General features: G+C 40.1%; 1 protein-coding gene across 4 annotated transcripts in view; it reads right to left on the minus strand.

Annotated features, from left to right (window-relative positions):
- PDE7A (phosphodiesterase 7A) overlaps positions 1–18,462 on the minus strand; it is a 121,369-nt gene that overhangs the window by 17,072 nt on the left and 85,835 nt on the right. For all 4 annotated transcript variants that reach the window (XM_058668675.1, XM_058668677.1, XM_058668676.1 and 1 more), the window contains exons 4-5: positions 5,583–5,734; positions 4,977–5,040 (exon numbers count right to left, since the gene is read on the minus strand). In XM_058668675.1, coding sequence (XP_058524658.1) covers positions 4,977–5,040; positions 5,583–5,734 — 216 coding nt within the window. The remainder of the gene's footprint in view (positions 1–4,976; positions 5,041–5,582; positions 5,735–18,462) is intronic.

An 18,462-nucleotide genomic window follows, 5' to 3' on the forward strand; every position in this document is an offset into this window, starting at 1 on the left:
ATAAAGCACACTAAGCAAGTACTAATTCCTTCTTATTTGTCTAAAATTTATAGCTTCTTGTTTTACCTCTTATGAATTTAAAGGTAACATCTCTGCGTTATTCTTAAAAAGTGAACTGTTATTTCAGTTTTCCAAAAACAAAGAACTACAAGAGAATCATTTTCAAATAGATCTTTTTTCTTTCCCAAAAAGGTAACAAAATACATCAGGAGCAGAAAACTGCAAACTGTCCTATATTGCATTAGCTAATAGGACTTTCCAAAGCACTCCTTCCATCCCTTCTCTTGCTTAACTGGAATTGGCTGGCCCAGAGCACATGGCCTTGACCACAGCCTCAGGACGGGAAGGTTTTACTGTTATCCAAAATGGGCCAGGAGGACAGCTCAGTGACTGTTTCTGGATCCTCCAGGCAAGACTGGAAACTCAATCACTTGGTCCTTCCTCACTTGCCATGGAGGACCTGGTTGTTGCCAGAGAGAGGAAAAAAAAATCACAAACAAGCCAGAACTCCGTTGCTAACAATTTATCACTGAGGCCATACAGCAATCCTATATTTTTCTAGTGGAACCATTTTTTCACTTTTTAAACATGCCTATTTTCAACCCTTTCCTATCCTAAAACTTTCAGCACAATCCCATCTACTTTCAGGCTCCGCAGCCTCATTCTTGGCAGAAAAAAATACAAAAAAATACAACATCAAGCCCTCCTTTTTCTTCTTTTTTATGTACTTGAAAGGCAGAGTCAGTAAGAGAGAGAGAGAAAGCGAGCGTTCTTCCCATCTGTTGGTTCACTGCCCATGGCCAAGGCTGGGTCAGGTCAAACCCAGGAGGAGCCAGGGTCTCCCTTGTGGGTGCTGGGGCTTAAATACTTGAGCCTTTTTCAGGTGCATCAGCAGGGAATTAGATCAGAAATGGAGCAGCCAGGATTCAAATCACAGGCTACATGGATGCCAGTGTTGCAGGCAGGACTTAACTTGCTATGCCACAACATGGCTCTTCCCCACTTTTCAAAAATCAATCCATCTATACGTTCTCCAGGACCTTCCCTGTTCCATCAGAAATATTTACCCTCAATCTATCACTCTCCCTCCTTTCCTTCCTCTCTGTTTCTTCTCTATTTTGTTTCAATAAGCATCAGCATTCAGAAATACTCTAGATTCTTTCATTTCTGAAATAACAGAGAATCCTGGCCTCTCTCCGCCCTTTCTTGTTCTGCCTCCCATCGCCCCCAAGGGAGCACATTTTCTGAAAGATCTGTCACTGTCTTCACCCCAACCCTCCATTCTTTCACCACACCAAGTATAGAAGTGAAACTTGAAAAAACACACTATTGCTTTGTTTTCCATTCTATGGCAAACTTTTTTGGTTTTATATCATCTAACATATGTTTCTTAAAATTTTCTGGACTTTCTATGAGACACAAATGAAAACAGGGCTTCAAATAATCCATGCAAAACGCACATTATGAAAAAGCTACATGGATTGAAAAAAAATTGCAGCAAAATCAATTAAACTGATAACTCTATTTTTCACAAACACTTAAGTATTTTTGTATGCTCTATTATTTTAACAACAAAACAGACTATATATCTAAAAGAGTGTGAGCTCATTAGTTATTACCAACATTTGGATAGCAATGACATAAACATGACGGTAGTAGTCTCTGAAGAAGTCTATGATTTTCACTAAACTAGAAGAAGTAACCAGTCGTACTTCGAAAATTTACAGGAATCATGTTTATAGAGTATAATAACAGACTACTTGATTGTCTCTTATCTATAACTGCCTAGACAACCTTCAACAGAGGCCTACGGTTCAGAAAAACATAAATTAACTGAAGCAGTATTTTCTTGACCAACATTAGAAAGGATGTGGAAGGCTAACAGATTTTTGGAAAATTACCTGAGACTTCAACTTCATATGGAAAGAAAAAAAATCATCTCAAGCTTTCTAACAAATTAAATATTAAAATGCATTCAAGACCTGATAACATTTTTCTGGCAAAACCATAGTTCCAGATGGTTTGGAACCATTTGTAAAGAAGCAAGCTATGTTTCTGTGTCTTTTACTATAACAATCAACCTTTCTTTAGAGAGACAGAGACAGAGAGAGAGAGAGAGAGTGATTGATTTTAGAATGTATATCCACTTTGCCATTAGGATTATCAGAGGGTTTTCTTAAAACCCTTTTCTTTACCTGACAAGTCACTGATTTCTAGGGTCTAAAATAGGTTTTTAAGAAATCTGTTACCCATGGGAAAATATCCTGTTCTGGAATTCAGGCAAACCGTACTAGAAGACACATACAATGTCCCCAATAAGATTTTACAGGAATCTGATAAGTTCCAATATTAAAATGTACTGCCCATTCAGCATTGGAAACATGAATGCAATGTTTTTCCCTCTCCATTTATGAGACACCAACTGGAGATTTTTAATGTCACTCAATAAAAACACAAGACAAAGAAACATTTTTAGAACAAGAGAAGCCATGTTAGACAAAGCAACCGGCACAAATTTTTAAAAAATGGAAATAAATGCTTTCTTGGGAAAGATGAATTTACAGAAAGGTCACCCTCATAAAAATACACCAAAAGCTGGGACTGCCTAAGATGTAGCAGCTCCCAGTGGTTTTTGAAAAGCAACCCTCCATGAGAGTTGAAAGCTAGGCTGCGACTATGACACAGATCTGGCAAAGGGTGTCCTGGGCACCAAACAGCTTTGGGGAGCAGGCTCTATCCTTCTGTTACTACATCAGCTCTCACCTCTGCAAAGGAAACTTCAACTGCCTCCTACTAAAACATTACTTTCTTTTGTGGGGCACACAACATAGGGACCATTCGTTTTGAGTCACTGAGTTTTGCCTCCTCTTTCCCTGCTTCTTGCTCCTCCCTCTGCAATTTCATCTGGAAAATTACTAGAGTAGAAGAGCATGAAAGCAACAGATTGATAAACAAGAGGGGAAAACTACACTTGGACACTATGAATGTGTATCATCCAGAACTTACTTCAGGTTTTAGGGTTTGAAAGGAAAGCCATTCTTAAGTATATAATGCAACTTTATCTCCAGGAGCACTGCCCCCAGTGATACCTGTCCACATACAGAATGCTTATGACTTGAAGTTGCCTGTAGTTAACTGCACCATCAAGGGTGGGTGGTTAACCACAAGTGATTTCTACTAACTCCCAGTGATCTGGAATCAAGTGTAAGAAGAAATCATGCAACCACCCTCTCCACAAATACAGTTCAAGGAGATGATTCAAGGGAACTTAGAGAGCTCATTCAACTCAAGTAGGTTGCAGGTTGTTACTGCTGTCCATCCAACAGGTTGTCAAGCTCAACTTCTTGATATCAAGCCTCTTAACTAGCAGGGTATGTGCTTTTTAAAAATAAAATTTAGAGAAGAACAATCAACTCTTTAGTGAGTGACAGGCATCCCAGTAGCCTAATAATAGGCTCTGGGCTGTTAGAGTTTATGTAAGGCTAAACCTTGAGGGTGTGAAGGGTAGCATTGTTTCTTCTATATTTATCTTGAGATAATAACTAAGGTAATATTTGTGTTGAGTTATGAAATGGGAATTTCCCAACGGAAAAGAGGGCACCCTGCCTGATATTTTAAAAGCTATATTTTCAAAAAAGAGAAGGCTAAGGGGATGGTCAACTGTGTAAAATGACATTGGAGCCTTTCTTTTGTGGAAGGGTCACAGTAATGGCAGGGTGAAAAACAGGACACTCAATCACCCAAGGGCCATCTGAAGGTGCAAGGAAAACAGGAAAGGCGCAGGACCAAAAGGCCAAGAAGGCAGGGTGGGGGGCTTTGCTGCCAAAGGCGAATGTTACTGTTTTCACCATCTGGCCAAGGACAAATCCAGTATAACTGGTGTCCATTATGCATAGAAAAGTACAAGCTACACACAGAGGTGGGTTTTTTTGTTTGTTTTGCCAGATACTGGCATACAGCTTACAGGAAATAATGCAGTACTGCTAACAGATTTATATTGATTTTGTCCATTTTGCACTTTGATTTTCTTAAGAATAAAGCTTTACTCCAAAGTGAAATAAGAAACAAGCAGGTGCTTTTAAAGCATAGCAATGAACCAAATACCAATTTCATCATTCTCAACTTAAGTGACTTCTTAGTATACTTTCTCATTTGGTTGAAATGAGAAAAAGGGCACATGTTGAATCACATCAAGAAAAATTCCAAATATTTAACCCTAAATAAAAATGACAGCCAAATATAATTTATTCCTGTTCTTAAGGAATGTAAGAACAATGATTCTTTCCCCCAAATAAGTATGATGCTCTCCACAAAATTAAAAAAGGGATATGTAGATCAGAATCACATGTAGGTATAGCTTTCAAACCACTGCTACTCTGTAGATTTTAGTGAGCTCTGCTAAGTTAGCCACAAACTCTTCCCCATCATCACGGGAAGCAGCGCGACAGGGAACCCTTGCTGCTGCCATCTCTCAAGTATGCAAAGACAGGCCTGAGAGCTGCACTATTCCAAGAAAAGAGGCACCTCCAAAGGCAGTTAGCCCGCCGTCCATTTGGGCTATCCCAACAGCAACACAGTATGAAAAGATAACATTCTAAAACACTGCAAGGTAAAACAGCAAAAGAAATGGAAAAAAAGAATAGAGAAGGGGAAAAAAATCAAGAATAAAATGAGACAATAATACTGGCTTTGGGTTGTTAAAATAATGCTAGAATTAATTTGTCAAGTCATAGTGATGGTGAGAATAGTTTTTCATTACTTCAAAGAGTAACAAACAAAAGATAAAATTAGGGGACTCATTTTTTAGGCTTTTTGCTTTAGAAAGGTCATTGAAGACAGGACAAAACAATGTTTCCTATGTCAGCAGAGGGCTAATGAAATGAGTAAATGAAGAGCACCAGCCCACAGGTGGCTCTGCCATAGAACGGTCATCTAGAGACTACATCCACTTTGAGTAAGTCCAATTCTTTACTTACCATTTGTTAGTCTATCAAATAGAAAGATATCAAAATTCCAATTTCCAACTTTTTCCAGCATACACTGAAATAAAAAAAGACATTCCTACTGTAATTTAATGTCAATGACATTCTTTTTGTAAATAGTCCATAGGGAAGTTGAAAATTAAAGCAATGTTTCACTTCAAAAAAATACTACATATTATTCCCCCTTTAATCATCATTTCTCTAATCTGTACTACCAAAGGGATAAACTCCATTTGCAAAAGTGATTATTGTCTTATTTTCAAATTAATGAATGTACAGGTAAGCGTAGTTTTTCTCTTATATCTATTGCCCTGGAAAGGTTCAAGAATTCGGATGCAATTTAACATCTCAGAAGTATAGTTCAAACTCTGCTTGGTCTATAGCTCACATTTCTTGAGTCTGGTAACAACTGTTCTTTGAGGATCCGGGCCACTGAGTGCTTACTACAGTATAAGTATGTTATATATATTTTATTCACTTCACCTACTCACACCACCACAAGCTCATTCTTCAAAGGCAAACAAAAGACACTATAAAATTATATAGAGAAAAAAGTGAACCTATTAAAAAAACCTGTTTTCTTGGAAAAGTCATACACACCTTGGCTTGCCCATTATAATCATCATCTAAAATGTTTAGAGAACTTGAAACGGTAGTTCCACGAAAAAAGCGTGAAGATCTAAGATACCGCTGGAAACTTAGTAACCTTCTGATATTCCTTGCAGAGACAGAGACTTCAATCTCAGACTGAGCTGAAACAAAGGGAATGATAAGTGAATAATGCAAGTTAAAGTTGTGTAGAAACCATTTTGACAATACCACTCCTGATTATGTGCAAGTATTTTCAAAAGTTCAGTCATCGCTAAACCATATTCTTAGGTTTTTTTTACTTCTACTTTCATTCGAAGAACTAAAAATAAAATAATAACTGGCCCATTTGACAACATTCAGGAAGATAATAAAGATTGTGGCTACTTGATAATCTTTTTTTTCACTTTCAAGAACTATTACCTCTGACTAGATCACTTTAACACATTTATTTACATATAAACAGAGAAGAAGAAGAAGGAAAAAAACACACACAAAGTCTAGTAATAAACCACTTGAAAGGGCCTGGCCCAGCAGCCCAGCAGCTAAAGTCCTCGCCTTGCATGCACTGGGATCCCATATGGGTGCTGGTTCTAATCCTGGTGGCTCCGCTTCCTATCCAGCTCCCTGCTTGTGGCCTGGGAAAGCAGATGAGGACGGCCCAAAGCCTTGGGACCCTGCACCCGTGTGGGAAACCCAGAAGAGGCTCTGGGCTCCTGACTTCGGGTTGGCTCAGCTCTAGCCATTGTGGCCGCTTGGGGAGTGAACCAGCAGATGGAAGAGCTTCCTCTCTGTCTCTCCTTCTCTCTGTATATCTGATTTTCCAATAAAAATAAAAAATAAATCTTAAAAAAAAGAAAGCATTTAAAAGCCAGGTTCCTAGTTCCATGAGTTTCTTTTTAAAATAGCTATACAGTTAAAACATCTTGAAATTTAATGTGATTTAATGTGCTATCATATAATTTCAAATATTTCATCAAGTTAATGAGATGGAATAAAAAACAAATTGATTTGTATCCTGTAAAGACTGCACAGGTCAGAAATAAAATTCCATGATGTTAACAAACAAAAAAACTTACAAAAAGATTGGGAGACACATAGGTTCTCTGATGTGCGTCTCACACGGCTCCCCCCAACCTGCCTCCTCTAGTGTAATAATCATCTGGTTTTTTTGAACACCAAGTAAAAGTAACAGACTTGGGTATAAAAGCATTCTTGTAGGGAATATATTCTAGTTATACTTAAAATCAAGAATAAAAACAAACTCAGTAAAACTGCTCAAAATATAACACACAGAAAAATTAAGATGAAGGATCAACAAATCATCCAATCTCTTTTCAACTTCCATTAACTTAGAATCACCAGAGTAACAGCACATAACCAAACACGTTTTCTTGTGTGACCAATCTCTTATTCCTCTATTAACTTCTACTGCTTGGTTTTCCTTATCTATAAAACAACAGCGATTAGATCTAATTCAAATGAGACTGGATTAAATGAGACAGTGTATACTCAGTCCAGATACACACAGCAGGCATTAATAAAGGGTAACAATGCAAATGATGGAATACTGATGCTGCTCCTACTCTTAGAAGTATGCTTCCAGGTATTTATCCTAAATTCACAACCTTCTCATGTTGCTCAAAATAGAATCATTCCACTCATCATCTTAGTAGGAACTCTATCTCCTTAGACTGGAAGACAACATGCTCCAGGTTACTGCTGCTCAGGTTACCTGAACGCACTCTCCCTCGGCTCAGAGAAGAAGAAGGAGTCTCTGTGGGTTTACAAAGCTCCCTGTGCCATTCATCTGCTATAGCACTTTTGACATCTTATTATAACTTATTTTTGTTATTATATATATAACTTATTATATATAATACAACTTATTATATATATTATATAACATAGCTTATTTGTTCCTTAAACCAATGACAACCTTCAAAATTACACATGATCCATTCTTTAGTCTCAGTGTTCCTAATGCCAAGTATATAGTAAATAATTTAAAAATATACAGAATAAATGCATAGGCCTAAGAGTTTTGAGGTTCCTGCATAACCAAACAAACCAGAAGTAAAATACTGCACAGTACAGGCCAGTGCCTTGGTGTGGTGGTGCTGGGATCCCACAAGGGCGCTGGTTCAAGTCCCAGATATTTCACTTCTGATTCAGGTTCCTGCTAACATGCCTGGGCAGGCAATGGAAGATGGTTCACGTGCCTGAGCAGGGAGAAGCTCATAAATTCTGGTTTCTGACTAGCCCAGCTCTGGCAACTGTAGCCATGTAGGGAGGGAACCAAGGGATGGAAGATCTTTTTCTGTCACCCACTCAAAAAACCCAAATCTTTACAAAAATACTGCACAGTAATGTAGTTTACTCTTCATTTTTTTCCATTAAATATAAAGTATGTAGAATATGATGGAGCTAAATTTATGATTTTTATCACTGTAATATGTAAGAACTCGAATCAAATAAGAAGTAGAATCATTAACAAAATGATTAATATCAAGTGATTGTGTTTACATTAGAATCAATGTGTTTGAGGAAATCATTATACGGAAAGCAATGTTCCAAGTGCTTTCAAAAAGTGTCTCATTTAGTCATCAACAACTTGAAAAGACACATATTCTCCACTGTACACATGGAAACACTGAACCCCTAAGGAAGTAACAATCCAAGTGCAGAACCCACACAAGATGCACTGAAATTAAAGAGAAAAAAAGAGATTAGTGTTTATAAAAGCTGTGTCTATAGTATTACTGTTAAGTTTTTGTTAATTGTCTCTACAAGAGTTGCTTAGTCAAACTGTGAGTTTTACTAAGGAAGTTAACCCATTTAAACCCATTTCCCCTTTTATCAACCTCTACAAGCCTATGAAGATTGTCATCTTTGTTTCATTTTATTTTTTAAATCACTTTCTTTTATTTGTGAAACAGTTACAAAGCTAAGGGAAGACAGAAAGGTCTTGCATTTACTAGCTCACTTCCTAAATGGCCACAATGGCTGGAGCTGAGCTGATCTGAAGCCAGGAGCCAGCGCTTCCTCGGGATCTCCCAAGCGGGTGCAGGGCCCAAGGTCTTGAGCCATCCTCTGGTGCTTTCCCCTGTGATAAGCACGGAGCTGGATCGGAAGTGCAGCAGTCATGACATGAACTGGTGCCCATACGGGATGACAGTGCCACAGGTGTTTGAAAAGTTTCTCATAGTTTTTGATGACAGCTTGAGTGAACATAAAATTCTGTTCTGAGTTTCCTCCCCTAGTTTATGTGAAGGTATTGGTTAACTGCTCTTACAATGAGGTGTGCAAAATCTGGGGCAAACATACTGTTTCCCACTCAGAACGTATGGGTCTCCTGGCAGGTCCATCAACAGAAGACCTTCAGGACTTTACGAAGATACATCTCAGTTAACCTTTCTGGGTCACTTTCTCCCCTAAGTAGTGTGCCCTCTTAATGCGTAAATTTAAAACTTCTACTTTTAAAATCAAACTCCTTGAATTATGTTCCTAAGTGTTAATTCTGTTCTGTTATCTTAGCTGTGTTGTTCAAGGGATTCTAAAACGTCTCATTCAGTAACTAATTAGTGCCAATTTGGTACCAGGGATCACTCTGGCTGCTGAGATTTTGTGGTAATGGAGAAAGCGTGTCCCTGCTTTCACGGAGCTCACATTCACTGAATCGCCTTTCCTGTCCTCCACAGCCTCCCTTTTCTCCACTTCCTCACCACTTGCTTGTTGTATGTCGCTTGCTTTTCTCAGTTCTACCCACTACATCAATGATTATGCTTACACCTTGTGCTGCTTCCAAATCTGCATTTCTGTGATACTATCTGAAACTGTCCCTACTGTTTTCAGATTCTGAGTATAAATGTATTTCAATTCTTTTTGTATCTGAATGTGCCCTATGGTGAGGCTAGTGATTCAGTTAGGTTTTTAAGTCAATGGCAGGAAATTTAGTCACAATTTTCATCAGTTCTAGGGTAACATTTTCCTATTAAGTGCTATTTATTAATTTTTTTAGTTTTTCTTTATTAGGTGCCATTTAATCATTAAGTTCTGGTATTCCTATCCACTGTTCTAGTTAATTAAATTCCATGATGTGCCAGTTTCTCTAAAAAAAAAAAATTACTGAGACTGGTGCAGTGGCTCAGCTGGCTGATATCTACCTATAAGTGCCAATAAGCGCCATCTTCCCATATGGGGGACTAGTTTCTGTCCCAGCTGTTCTACTTTCAATTCAGGAAGAAGCTTCTGGCTCCTGGCTTCAGACTGGTTCAGCTCCAGCCTTGATGCCATTTGGGGAGTGAGCCAGTGGATGGAAGATGTCTCTTCATTCCCTCTATCTCTGTAAACTCTGTCTTTCAAATAGAAATAAACAAATCTCTAAAAAAAAAAAAAACAAACCAAAAAAACAAAAAACCCAAAGCAATCATTACTGAATAGACTGACTTTTCTGAACCAATGCTGCACCAAGTTCTCAATGGGGATGCTGGGCAGAGAGCCTTCTGAGCTTCAGGACTCAGATGGCCTCCCCTCCTCTGCTCAAGGCAGAATCTGGGTAAAAACAGGCTTCTGCTGTGTCTCTAAACCCAGCTGGGCCCAGGGGCACGGGACCTAACTCTGCTCAGCCCAGGCACAGGAAGCGAAATGTTTAGCTGTGTACTTTGGAGTTAAGACACACATCATCCCATTCCCCCTGCACCCCGTTTTCTTCTCCTTTTAACTTACAACTTCTTTGTGGTCTCACTTCCATTCTTCAAAATGTTTCACATGCATGAGAGAACAAGGTGTGTTTTGCATGTGTTTGTGAGATCTCATTAGATCAGACTCTCCAAGTTCTCTCTGCTTTCATCTGCACTGGGGCGGGTGTCTGTCTGGCACAGTGGGTAAGACACCACATGAGACATCTGCGTCCCCCGTCAGAGTGCTTGTGCTCCGAACTCCAGTCTGTGCACACCCTAGGGAGCATCAGTGATGGCTCAGGTAGCTGGGTCCCTGCCACCCATCTGGGAGACCTGGGTCCATTTCTGGACTCAGAACAGCCATGGTTGTTATGGGTACCTGAGGGGTGAACCAGTGGAGACCTCTCCCTTCTCTCTGCTTTCCAAATTATATTATGTACATCTGCATTATGTTAGAATTCCTTCACTCTTCAATAATTGTTTCATGTAATTTTTAGTATTTTCTTCTTGTTGCACTGGTACTTTTATCAATGCACAATGTCCTTTATCTCTCATAACAATAATAATTTAAAGTATATATTGTCTGATAATATATAGCCAAATCAGATCCTAGTTTTTTTTTTAAGATGTATTTATTTTTATTACAAAGTCAGACATACAGAGAGGAGGAGAGACAGAGAGGAAGATCCTCCATCCGACGATTCCCCAAGTGAGCGCAACGGCCAGCGCTGTGCTGATCCGAAGCTAGGAACCAGGAACCTCTTCCAGGTCTCCCACATGTGTGCAGGGTTCCAAGGCTTTGGGCCGTCCTCGACTGCTTTCCCAGCCCACAAGCAGGGAGCTGGATGGGAAGTGGAACTGCCGGGATTAGAACCGGCGCCCATATGGGATCCCGGTGTGTTCAAGGCGAGGACTTTAGCCGCTAGGCCATGCCGCCAGGCCCAGATCCTAGTTTTTAATTTGAAAATTATAAACAGCAAGAGACCAAGTGGGAGTGGGGGTGGGAAAAGAGAGCAAATTTCTATGTCTTCTCCATTCTCTGAACACTCACTGCAGGTAGTGCCACAGCCAAGAGCCAGGACCTCAACCCAGGTTTCCCAAGAGGGTTGTCACGAACTAGTTATTTAAACTACCATGGCTGCCTCTCATGCAGGGAAGCTGGTGTTAGCAGCCAGAGGTGGGAGTCAAAGCCAGGAACTCTAATGTGGTACATGGAACTCTAGGCTCAACTGTTAGGGTAATGTGTATTCCCTGCTAGATCTCTTTGAGTTACTGTTTGCATGACATATCCTTTCGAATTCTCTTACTTTCAATCTCCTGGTGTGATTATACTGGAAATGAGTGTCTTCTACACAGAATACAGAAGCACTGTGTCTTAGTGAATTCTGTGATGCTATAACAGAGCACGTAAGGCTAGGTAACTGGTAAACATTTGTTTCTTATGGTTTCTGAGGCTGGGAAGACCAGGATTGAAGGGATTCTCTCTGGTGAAGCCCTTTTTGTCATGTCATTTTTATTAGAAAGTCAGATATATATAGAGAAGGAGATACAGAGAGAAATAACCATCCGCTGACTCACACCCCCAAGCAACCACAACAGCCGGAGCTGAGCAAAACCAAAGCCAGGAACCAGGAGTTTCTTCTGGGTCTCCCAGTAGAAGTGCAAGTGCAAGGTCCCGAGGTTTTGGGCCGTCCTGGACTGCTTTCCTAGGCTGCAAGCAGGGAGCTGGAGGGGGAGTGGAACAGCCAGGATTAAAACCGGTACCCATATAGGATCCTGGCTCATGCAAGGCAAGGACTTTGTAAGCCTTATGATGTAAGCCAAAAAGCAAAGGAGGAGTGTGGAATAAGTAAAGGGGGCTAAATTCATACTTCTATTAGGAACCCACTCGCAAGATGACCCAGCATGGCCTTACTCCATCCAAACGCTTGTAGGACACAAACTACTTCTCTCTTACTACTTTCCAAAATGTCTTGGTTTTGGCTTCAATAGATGGACTAAAATATGTCTCAAAGTGGATTTCCCCAAGTTTATCCTGACTGATCTTGCTTTCATACTCATGTCTTCATTAGATTTGGGAGGTTTACGTCTTTATATATTTTTTCTGCCCCCAGAATGAATCCTTTGAATTGTTCCATCTGCATGTTTGAAGCTTCTTTCTTTTTATTCTGTCTGCTCAGATCTGTGGTTGACCCCAATACTGACTTTTTTGTTTCAATTATTGCACTGTTCAATTTCGTAGTGCCGCCCGTTTTATAATTTGTACCTCTTTACTGAGATTCTTGTTTGCTTCACTCATTATTTCCTGACTTCTTTTACTTCACTGTCCACATTTTCTTTTAGCTCACTAGGCATACTTAATGCAATCATTGTAACATCTTTGGTAATTCCAGGGTGTGTACTTCCTCAATGATGACTTCTCCCCATCTTCCACCTACAAGTCATGTGTTTTTCTGTTTCTTATCTTTTTCACCATTATAATGTCTCCTTTTATTTTCCTTACAAACAATTCTGTAATAAGCATTCTTCGAATGTAATTTTTGTACACACAGAGACTCCTTTGGAAGAAATCCTGAGAAGAACAAGTAATAAGACCATGTTTTAATGGAGCCTAATGAAATGTCAAACTGGAGAATAAGTTTTGTAAGAGAAAATTAGAGAGGTTTCCAGAAATGTCCTAGGAGAGTTTCCAAAATATGATCTAAGAAAAGGGATCAGGAGCTATAAATCACGCAGGAAGGCTGGTGAGGTTATCTAAGATTGCTGGGCAGCTCTGGTTGCTTCATGTGTCCTCTCGGCTTCCAGCCGCTGCATGCTCCCACCGCCTGGCTGTGGTCAGAAGTGAGGCCTCAGAAGGGAGACTGACAGTCCGCGGCAACAAGGAAGGATGAAAAGGAAAGGCAGGACCTGTACAGAGAATGTCCCAGGCAGAGGCTGAGCAGAGAGGGGCTGTCAGCGCCATTTGGGAATTTGCAAAAGAGGAGAGTGTGATTATGAGATTCTAACCAGTCATTTCATTCCATTACTAAAAAGCTCACCCTGTTTCACAAAAAAGTGGACTCCACCACCGTTATTCTCATGAGTTCATTCTGTAACACGAGACAGCTCACTTATTTCACAGCATTGCACACGATAGATTGAACTTGCCTTATTAAAGCCCTGCTTCCATGCACCTTGGACTATTTATTTTCGGTCCCAGTCCTCTGCTAGTTTACATGGTTACCTACATTCCAATCCAGCTTAGAGAGCCAACAGGGCTCAGGGAATTAATCAAGTTACTATTAAAGAGCAGTTGGCTTCGCTGGTTCCCTTCTAAAATATCACATTACCTCACTCTGTGACCTGGACAGACTGATCAGCCTCCACCAGAACTACATGAGCACTGCTGCTGACGACCATGGGCAGGCCTTCTAGTCATCACCCTTAGCTCTAAGTCAGAAAACAAAATGTGGGACAGCAGATGTTCCCCTCCTCCGAGGGAGAACACAGGACAGACCAACGCAAGAGAGCCAACACATCCCGAGGAGCATTCCAACCTCTCTTACAGACTCTGACTGCACATCCAAATCATAGGACAACACGGGACACAAAAGAAGTCTGTAGTGGAGAAACTCAGGATCTTCAGCTCTGACCACTATTTCTTTAGCAGTCCACAAGAGGGAGCTCTGCAGCCACTGTATGGCATGAGCATCCTTCAAGTGGTAAAATGCAGATTTGTTTTGGGAGATTATTTTTTAAAAATACATACTTAAAAAAAATTAATTTTTATTGGGAAGTCAGATTTACAGAGAGAAGGAGGTAGAGAGAGATATTCCATCCACTGGTTCACTTCCCAATTGGCTGCAACGGCCCAAGCTAAGCTGATCTGAAGCCAAGAACCAGCAGTTTCTTCCAGGTCTCCCACGCTGGTGCAGGGTCCCTAGGCTTTGGGCCGTCCTCGACTGCTTTCCCAGCAACAAGCAGGTTGTTGGAAGGCAGTGAAGCACCGGCGCCCATATGGGAGGATTTGAGCCACTAGGCTACCAGTCCAGGCCCTAAACTGATACATGTTAAAAACATTCAGTTCCAAAAAAATATAAATAAACAGAACATTCAGTTCTGTAAGGTGAAAAGTCTAGTGAAAGCTCATATTGCATTGTGATGGAATAAAAAAATCTGAAAAGAATGCTTTATTTTAGCTATGGTTCATCTACTCCATGGAATACTACTCAGCTATTAAAAACAAAAAAACAAAATGCAGTTCTTTGTGGCCAAATGGGCCAAACTGGAAACCATAATGCTAAGGGAAATGAGCCAATCCCAAAAGGTTAAATACCACATGTTTGCCTTAATTTAAGATGATATGATGTTATGTATAACATGTTATGTTATGAATGTTATATGTTGTGTATAAACTAAAATTGAAATGTCAATGAGGTGGTCACAGAAGATGGTTAAGAACTCGCATTTACTTTTAACATATTGGTTACTCATACTATGTCAATTAATTCCACAATGACGTAAATTTTTGCTGATGGTATGTTGGAGCTTTTAATTGATCGGGATGATACTCTGCTGGCTCTGTCATCAGACCAGAGAGGGTATACCTAAGAAGCCGTTGAACTTGACTGGACAATAAGATGCTGTACTCTATGTTTGGTATACGCTTGCAATGGGGGAATCTCAACTGAACTTGAACTGTGGTTATGCAACAAGGTGGAGGAATCCACCATGGTGGGAGGGTTTGGGGAGGGGTGGGGAGAATCCAAGTACCTATGAAACTGTGTCACATAATACAATGTAATTAATGAATTAAAAATAATAAATAAAAAATATTCAAAAAAAAGAATGCTTTATTTTTTAAAAATATTAACAACTTCTAAAATTTTAATTTATTTACAAGTTGCCCAGGTCAGAACAGCAGCTGGAAACTCAATCCAGGTCTTTAGTGGGCGGCAGGACAGATGCCAGAGTTGCTCGGCACTTAGCCCGGGCATTCCGATATGGGACATGGACATCCCAGGCACCAGGCTAACCTACTCCCCCAACAGTTTATACTCTATCCTTCTCTTTCTGTCCCTTGGTTTGCTGCAAACAGAACAGGAAGCAAATCCAAAGGACCATTGTTGAGAAACCACCCTCATCATCCCTAGATGAGCCAAGTTTTCTTAGCAGAATGTTCACACATGGTGTGTGTGAGAAGTGGTGTGGATATGGAGTGCCAGAACAGCCAAGTGCACACACATAGGCCTGGGACTTGGACACATCTGAGTTTCAATTCTGGCTCTGTCACGTTGATTACCTCTGTTGCTTTCAGTAAGTTATTCTAGAACTCTGGTCCTCAGCCTCTGCACCTCAACAACAGGTCTCACAGGAATGCTTAGAGATTAATATGTGCCACATGTATTTGTGCACTTCTGGCAAACAATCAGCATAAAATCAAATTCGGACATTGTATGATTACAAATATCATTAAACATGAGTTCCAGTATTAATTTTAATGAAACCAGACTTATTCTTTCCTGTCCATAAAACTTCACCCAAGACTGCTGCTGCACACTTCAGTATTGCAGAAAATGTACACACGTCACAGCCTGCAAAGTACGCAAACATTCCCTTACCCTGAGGATGCAGTTCCCATTTCACTACAAATCAAATCAATGAGCTACTTACAATCTAAAATTGTATTACATCAGTAAGGAAGTAAAATGCAACCAATATTTTCCCCCTAAAGCAATTCTTAGAATCTTACTTTGCAGAATCTGATGTTTATTTTGATACGATTTCACAGAGATAGGAAATGCGAAACTCCGTAAAAAACATTACTCTTATAGTTAAGAGCGTAGGTTTATTGATTTACTTTTTTCATTCTTCAGAGCTGGGCTACAGGGAATGCTGGGTTCCTCTTATGCTTAAGCTCCTTATTTATTAGATTCTTAATCCTTTTATTAAGGGAAGTAAAAAAGAAAGAAGGGAAAGAAAATGCACAGGGCCTTCATGCAGCACTTCTTCAAAATATACATATACAACGAAGCTTTAAATTGCATTTCCAATTACGCCAAGTCTCCAAAGCACAAGTAGAATTGAACTGTATTAAGATAAGGGTTCAATTTGTGTCAGTGCCCTAATTTATGCTGGGAAGTTCGAAAAGATAGATAGAACACTGTTCTTTGAACTTGGGGACAAAAGAGAAACCAAAGTCAGCAGTTCTCAAATGTTGCCATGTCAGAACTGTCTGGAAAACCAGAGCTTTTAAAAACACACAAACCAGAAGCTGCATGTGACTCCTAATGCTATTCAAGACAGCAGCAATCAACTTCCACAAGCAAGGGTCTGTGATGAAGAGAAAGGGAGCACAGGACAGAACAGAGAGAAGTGACATCTGGACAAGGCATTGGTGTTTCCTGCAACAGCTCCACGAACAACCATGGACTTTCTTCCTTTTTTGCAACAACCATACATGATCTTAAACAAACAAATGATTAGAACTCCAAAGTATGACTCTAGTCTCTAATGCTACAGCTTTAACCATCTGCTGTCACATTGGGGTTTGAATGTGAAACTCAGTTGCTAATAACGGACACCCACTTTAGTAGACCAAACAAATAATGGTTGAAAATACATATGCTGGTGAATAGCAAAAGTGCCAACCAGGAAGTACAGTTTGAACGTTAAGAGAAGGGATGTAACAGGTAAGACACGCCTTGGGATGCTGGCAACCCTCATCATGAGCACCTGAGTTCCATCCCAGCTCTTGGAATGGGCGCCCTGGAAGGCAGCAATGATGACTCACAGCAGCTGTGTCCCTGTCACCCATGTGGGAGCCCTGGATGACGTTCTCAGCTCCTGGCTTTGCCGGGGCTCAGCCCTAGCTGCGGTAAACATTTGGGGAGTAAACTAACGAATAGAATCTTTTCGTCTTTCTCTCTCTGCCTTTCAAATAAGTTGAATAATTAAAGAGAGAGAGAGAGAGAAAGAGAGAAACTGTTATGCTCCCCCACCCTCCCAGGAATGAGAATGCATAGTTGGAGGAAATGCCAAACAACTTTTATGGCTTGTCAGGAGCAGGGAACCTTTATTCTGCCAAGTGCCACTTGGATATTTATAATATCATTTGCAGGGCATACGAAATTATCAATCTAAAAATTAGCCTGCTCTAAATTTAGTGAATTTCAAGTCCCTCCAGTGATTGGTTGCCTTGGCAGAGCCAGATCAAATGATTTTGCAGGCCATATGCTTTGGAGGCCTACAAGCCAGACACTGACCTCCTTGGTTAAGTGAAGGAGAATTAAGCACCCAAAGCTTCCAAAGACTCTACCTTTGTATAGTAGCTGCTATACAACACAGCCCTGTGGGGAAGATGGGAGGCGACCCAAACTTACACGTGAAGAACCAAGGGAAAATTTTGGGGAGAATTTTGCATGTTTTCATGTAAGACATTATAACAAAGACAACATGAGATGCTCGGCTCAAGAGAAAGGACAGTTAAGTGCTCATCTGGACGACACACCGAGAACTACAAACAGGTTCCTGTAAAATCAACCTGGGGAAGATAAAATGCTTGAATCAATTTGGTGCAATAAAGCTACTTGCAATCTCCACATAGGTCAGACACTTCCAGAAACTAAGAATAAAAAGGTGAGTAAAACTAAAACCCCAAAGTTAAAAGCTTTTAGGCCACAAATGTAAACATCCTGAAAGGTTCCCCTATTGTGTTCATTGGGGGTGGAGCAAAGTGCTAAAATGAATTGAGCTCAAGCTAATAGACAGAATACATTTGAACAGAATGAACTGGAACACTGCTGTTGTGCCATGAGTAAAAGAAAATAGAAGAAAAGCGTGCCTGCTTTTGTGAGGGCATGAAAAAAAAAAGTGAAGATGCTTATTCCTCGTATTACATCTTGTCGGATATTGGCAGGCAGAGCAGGCCCTCCAGTCGGGGTGACGTCAATGAGCTCTGCTGAATTCCACGCAGGGAACTGTCAAGCTGACAACTTCCATTACTATTTAATCACTGTGCCAGTCTTTCAAAATAACACGTCAGACCTTCTAAGTGGGAATGTGAAATGGGATTATAGTAATTCTTTCATGTTTAAAGGTATTAATGGTTGTCATTATAAGCTGAAAGTAACATATTACTAAAGGACCCAAACTTATGGCAAATAAGAGATAAATTTTTAATAACAAGAAAATCAATATGGAATTCATTTCATCATGTCCAATGAATTATT

The sequence above is a fragment of the Ochotona princeps genome, chromosome 9 (genome assembly GCF_030435755.1).
Source record: "Ochotona princeps isolate mOchPri1 chromosome 9, mOchPri1.hap1, whole genome shotgun sequence".
NCBI lineage: Eukaryota > Metazoa > Chordata > Mammalia > Lagomorpha > Ochotonidae > Ochotona > Ochotona princeps.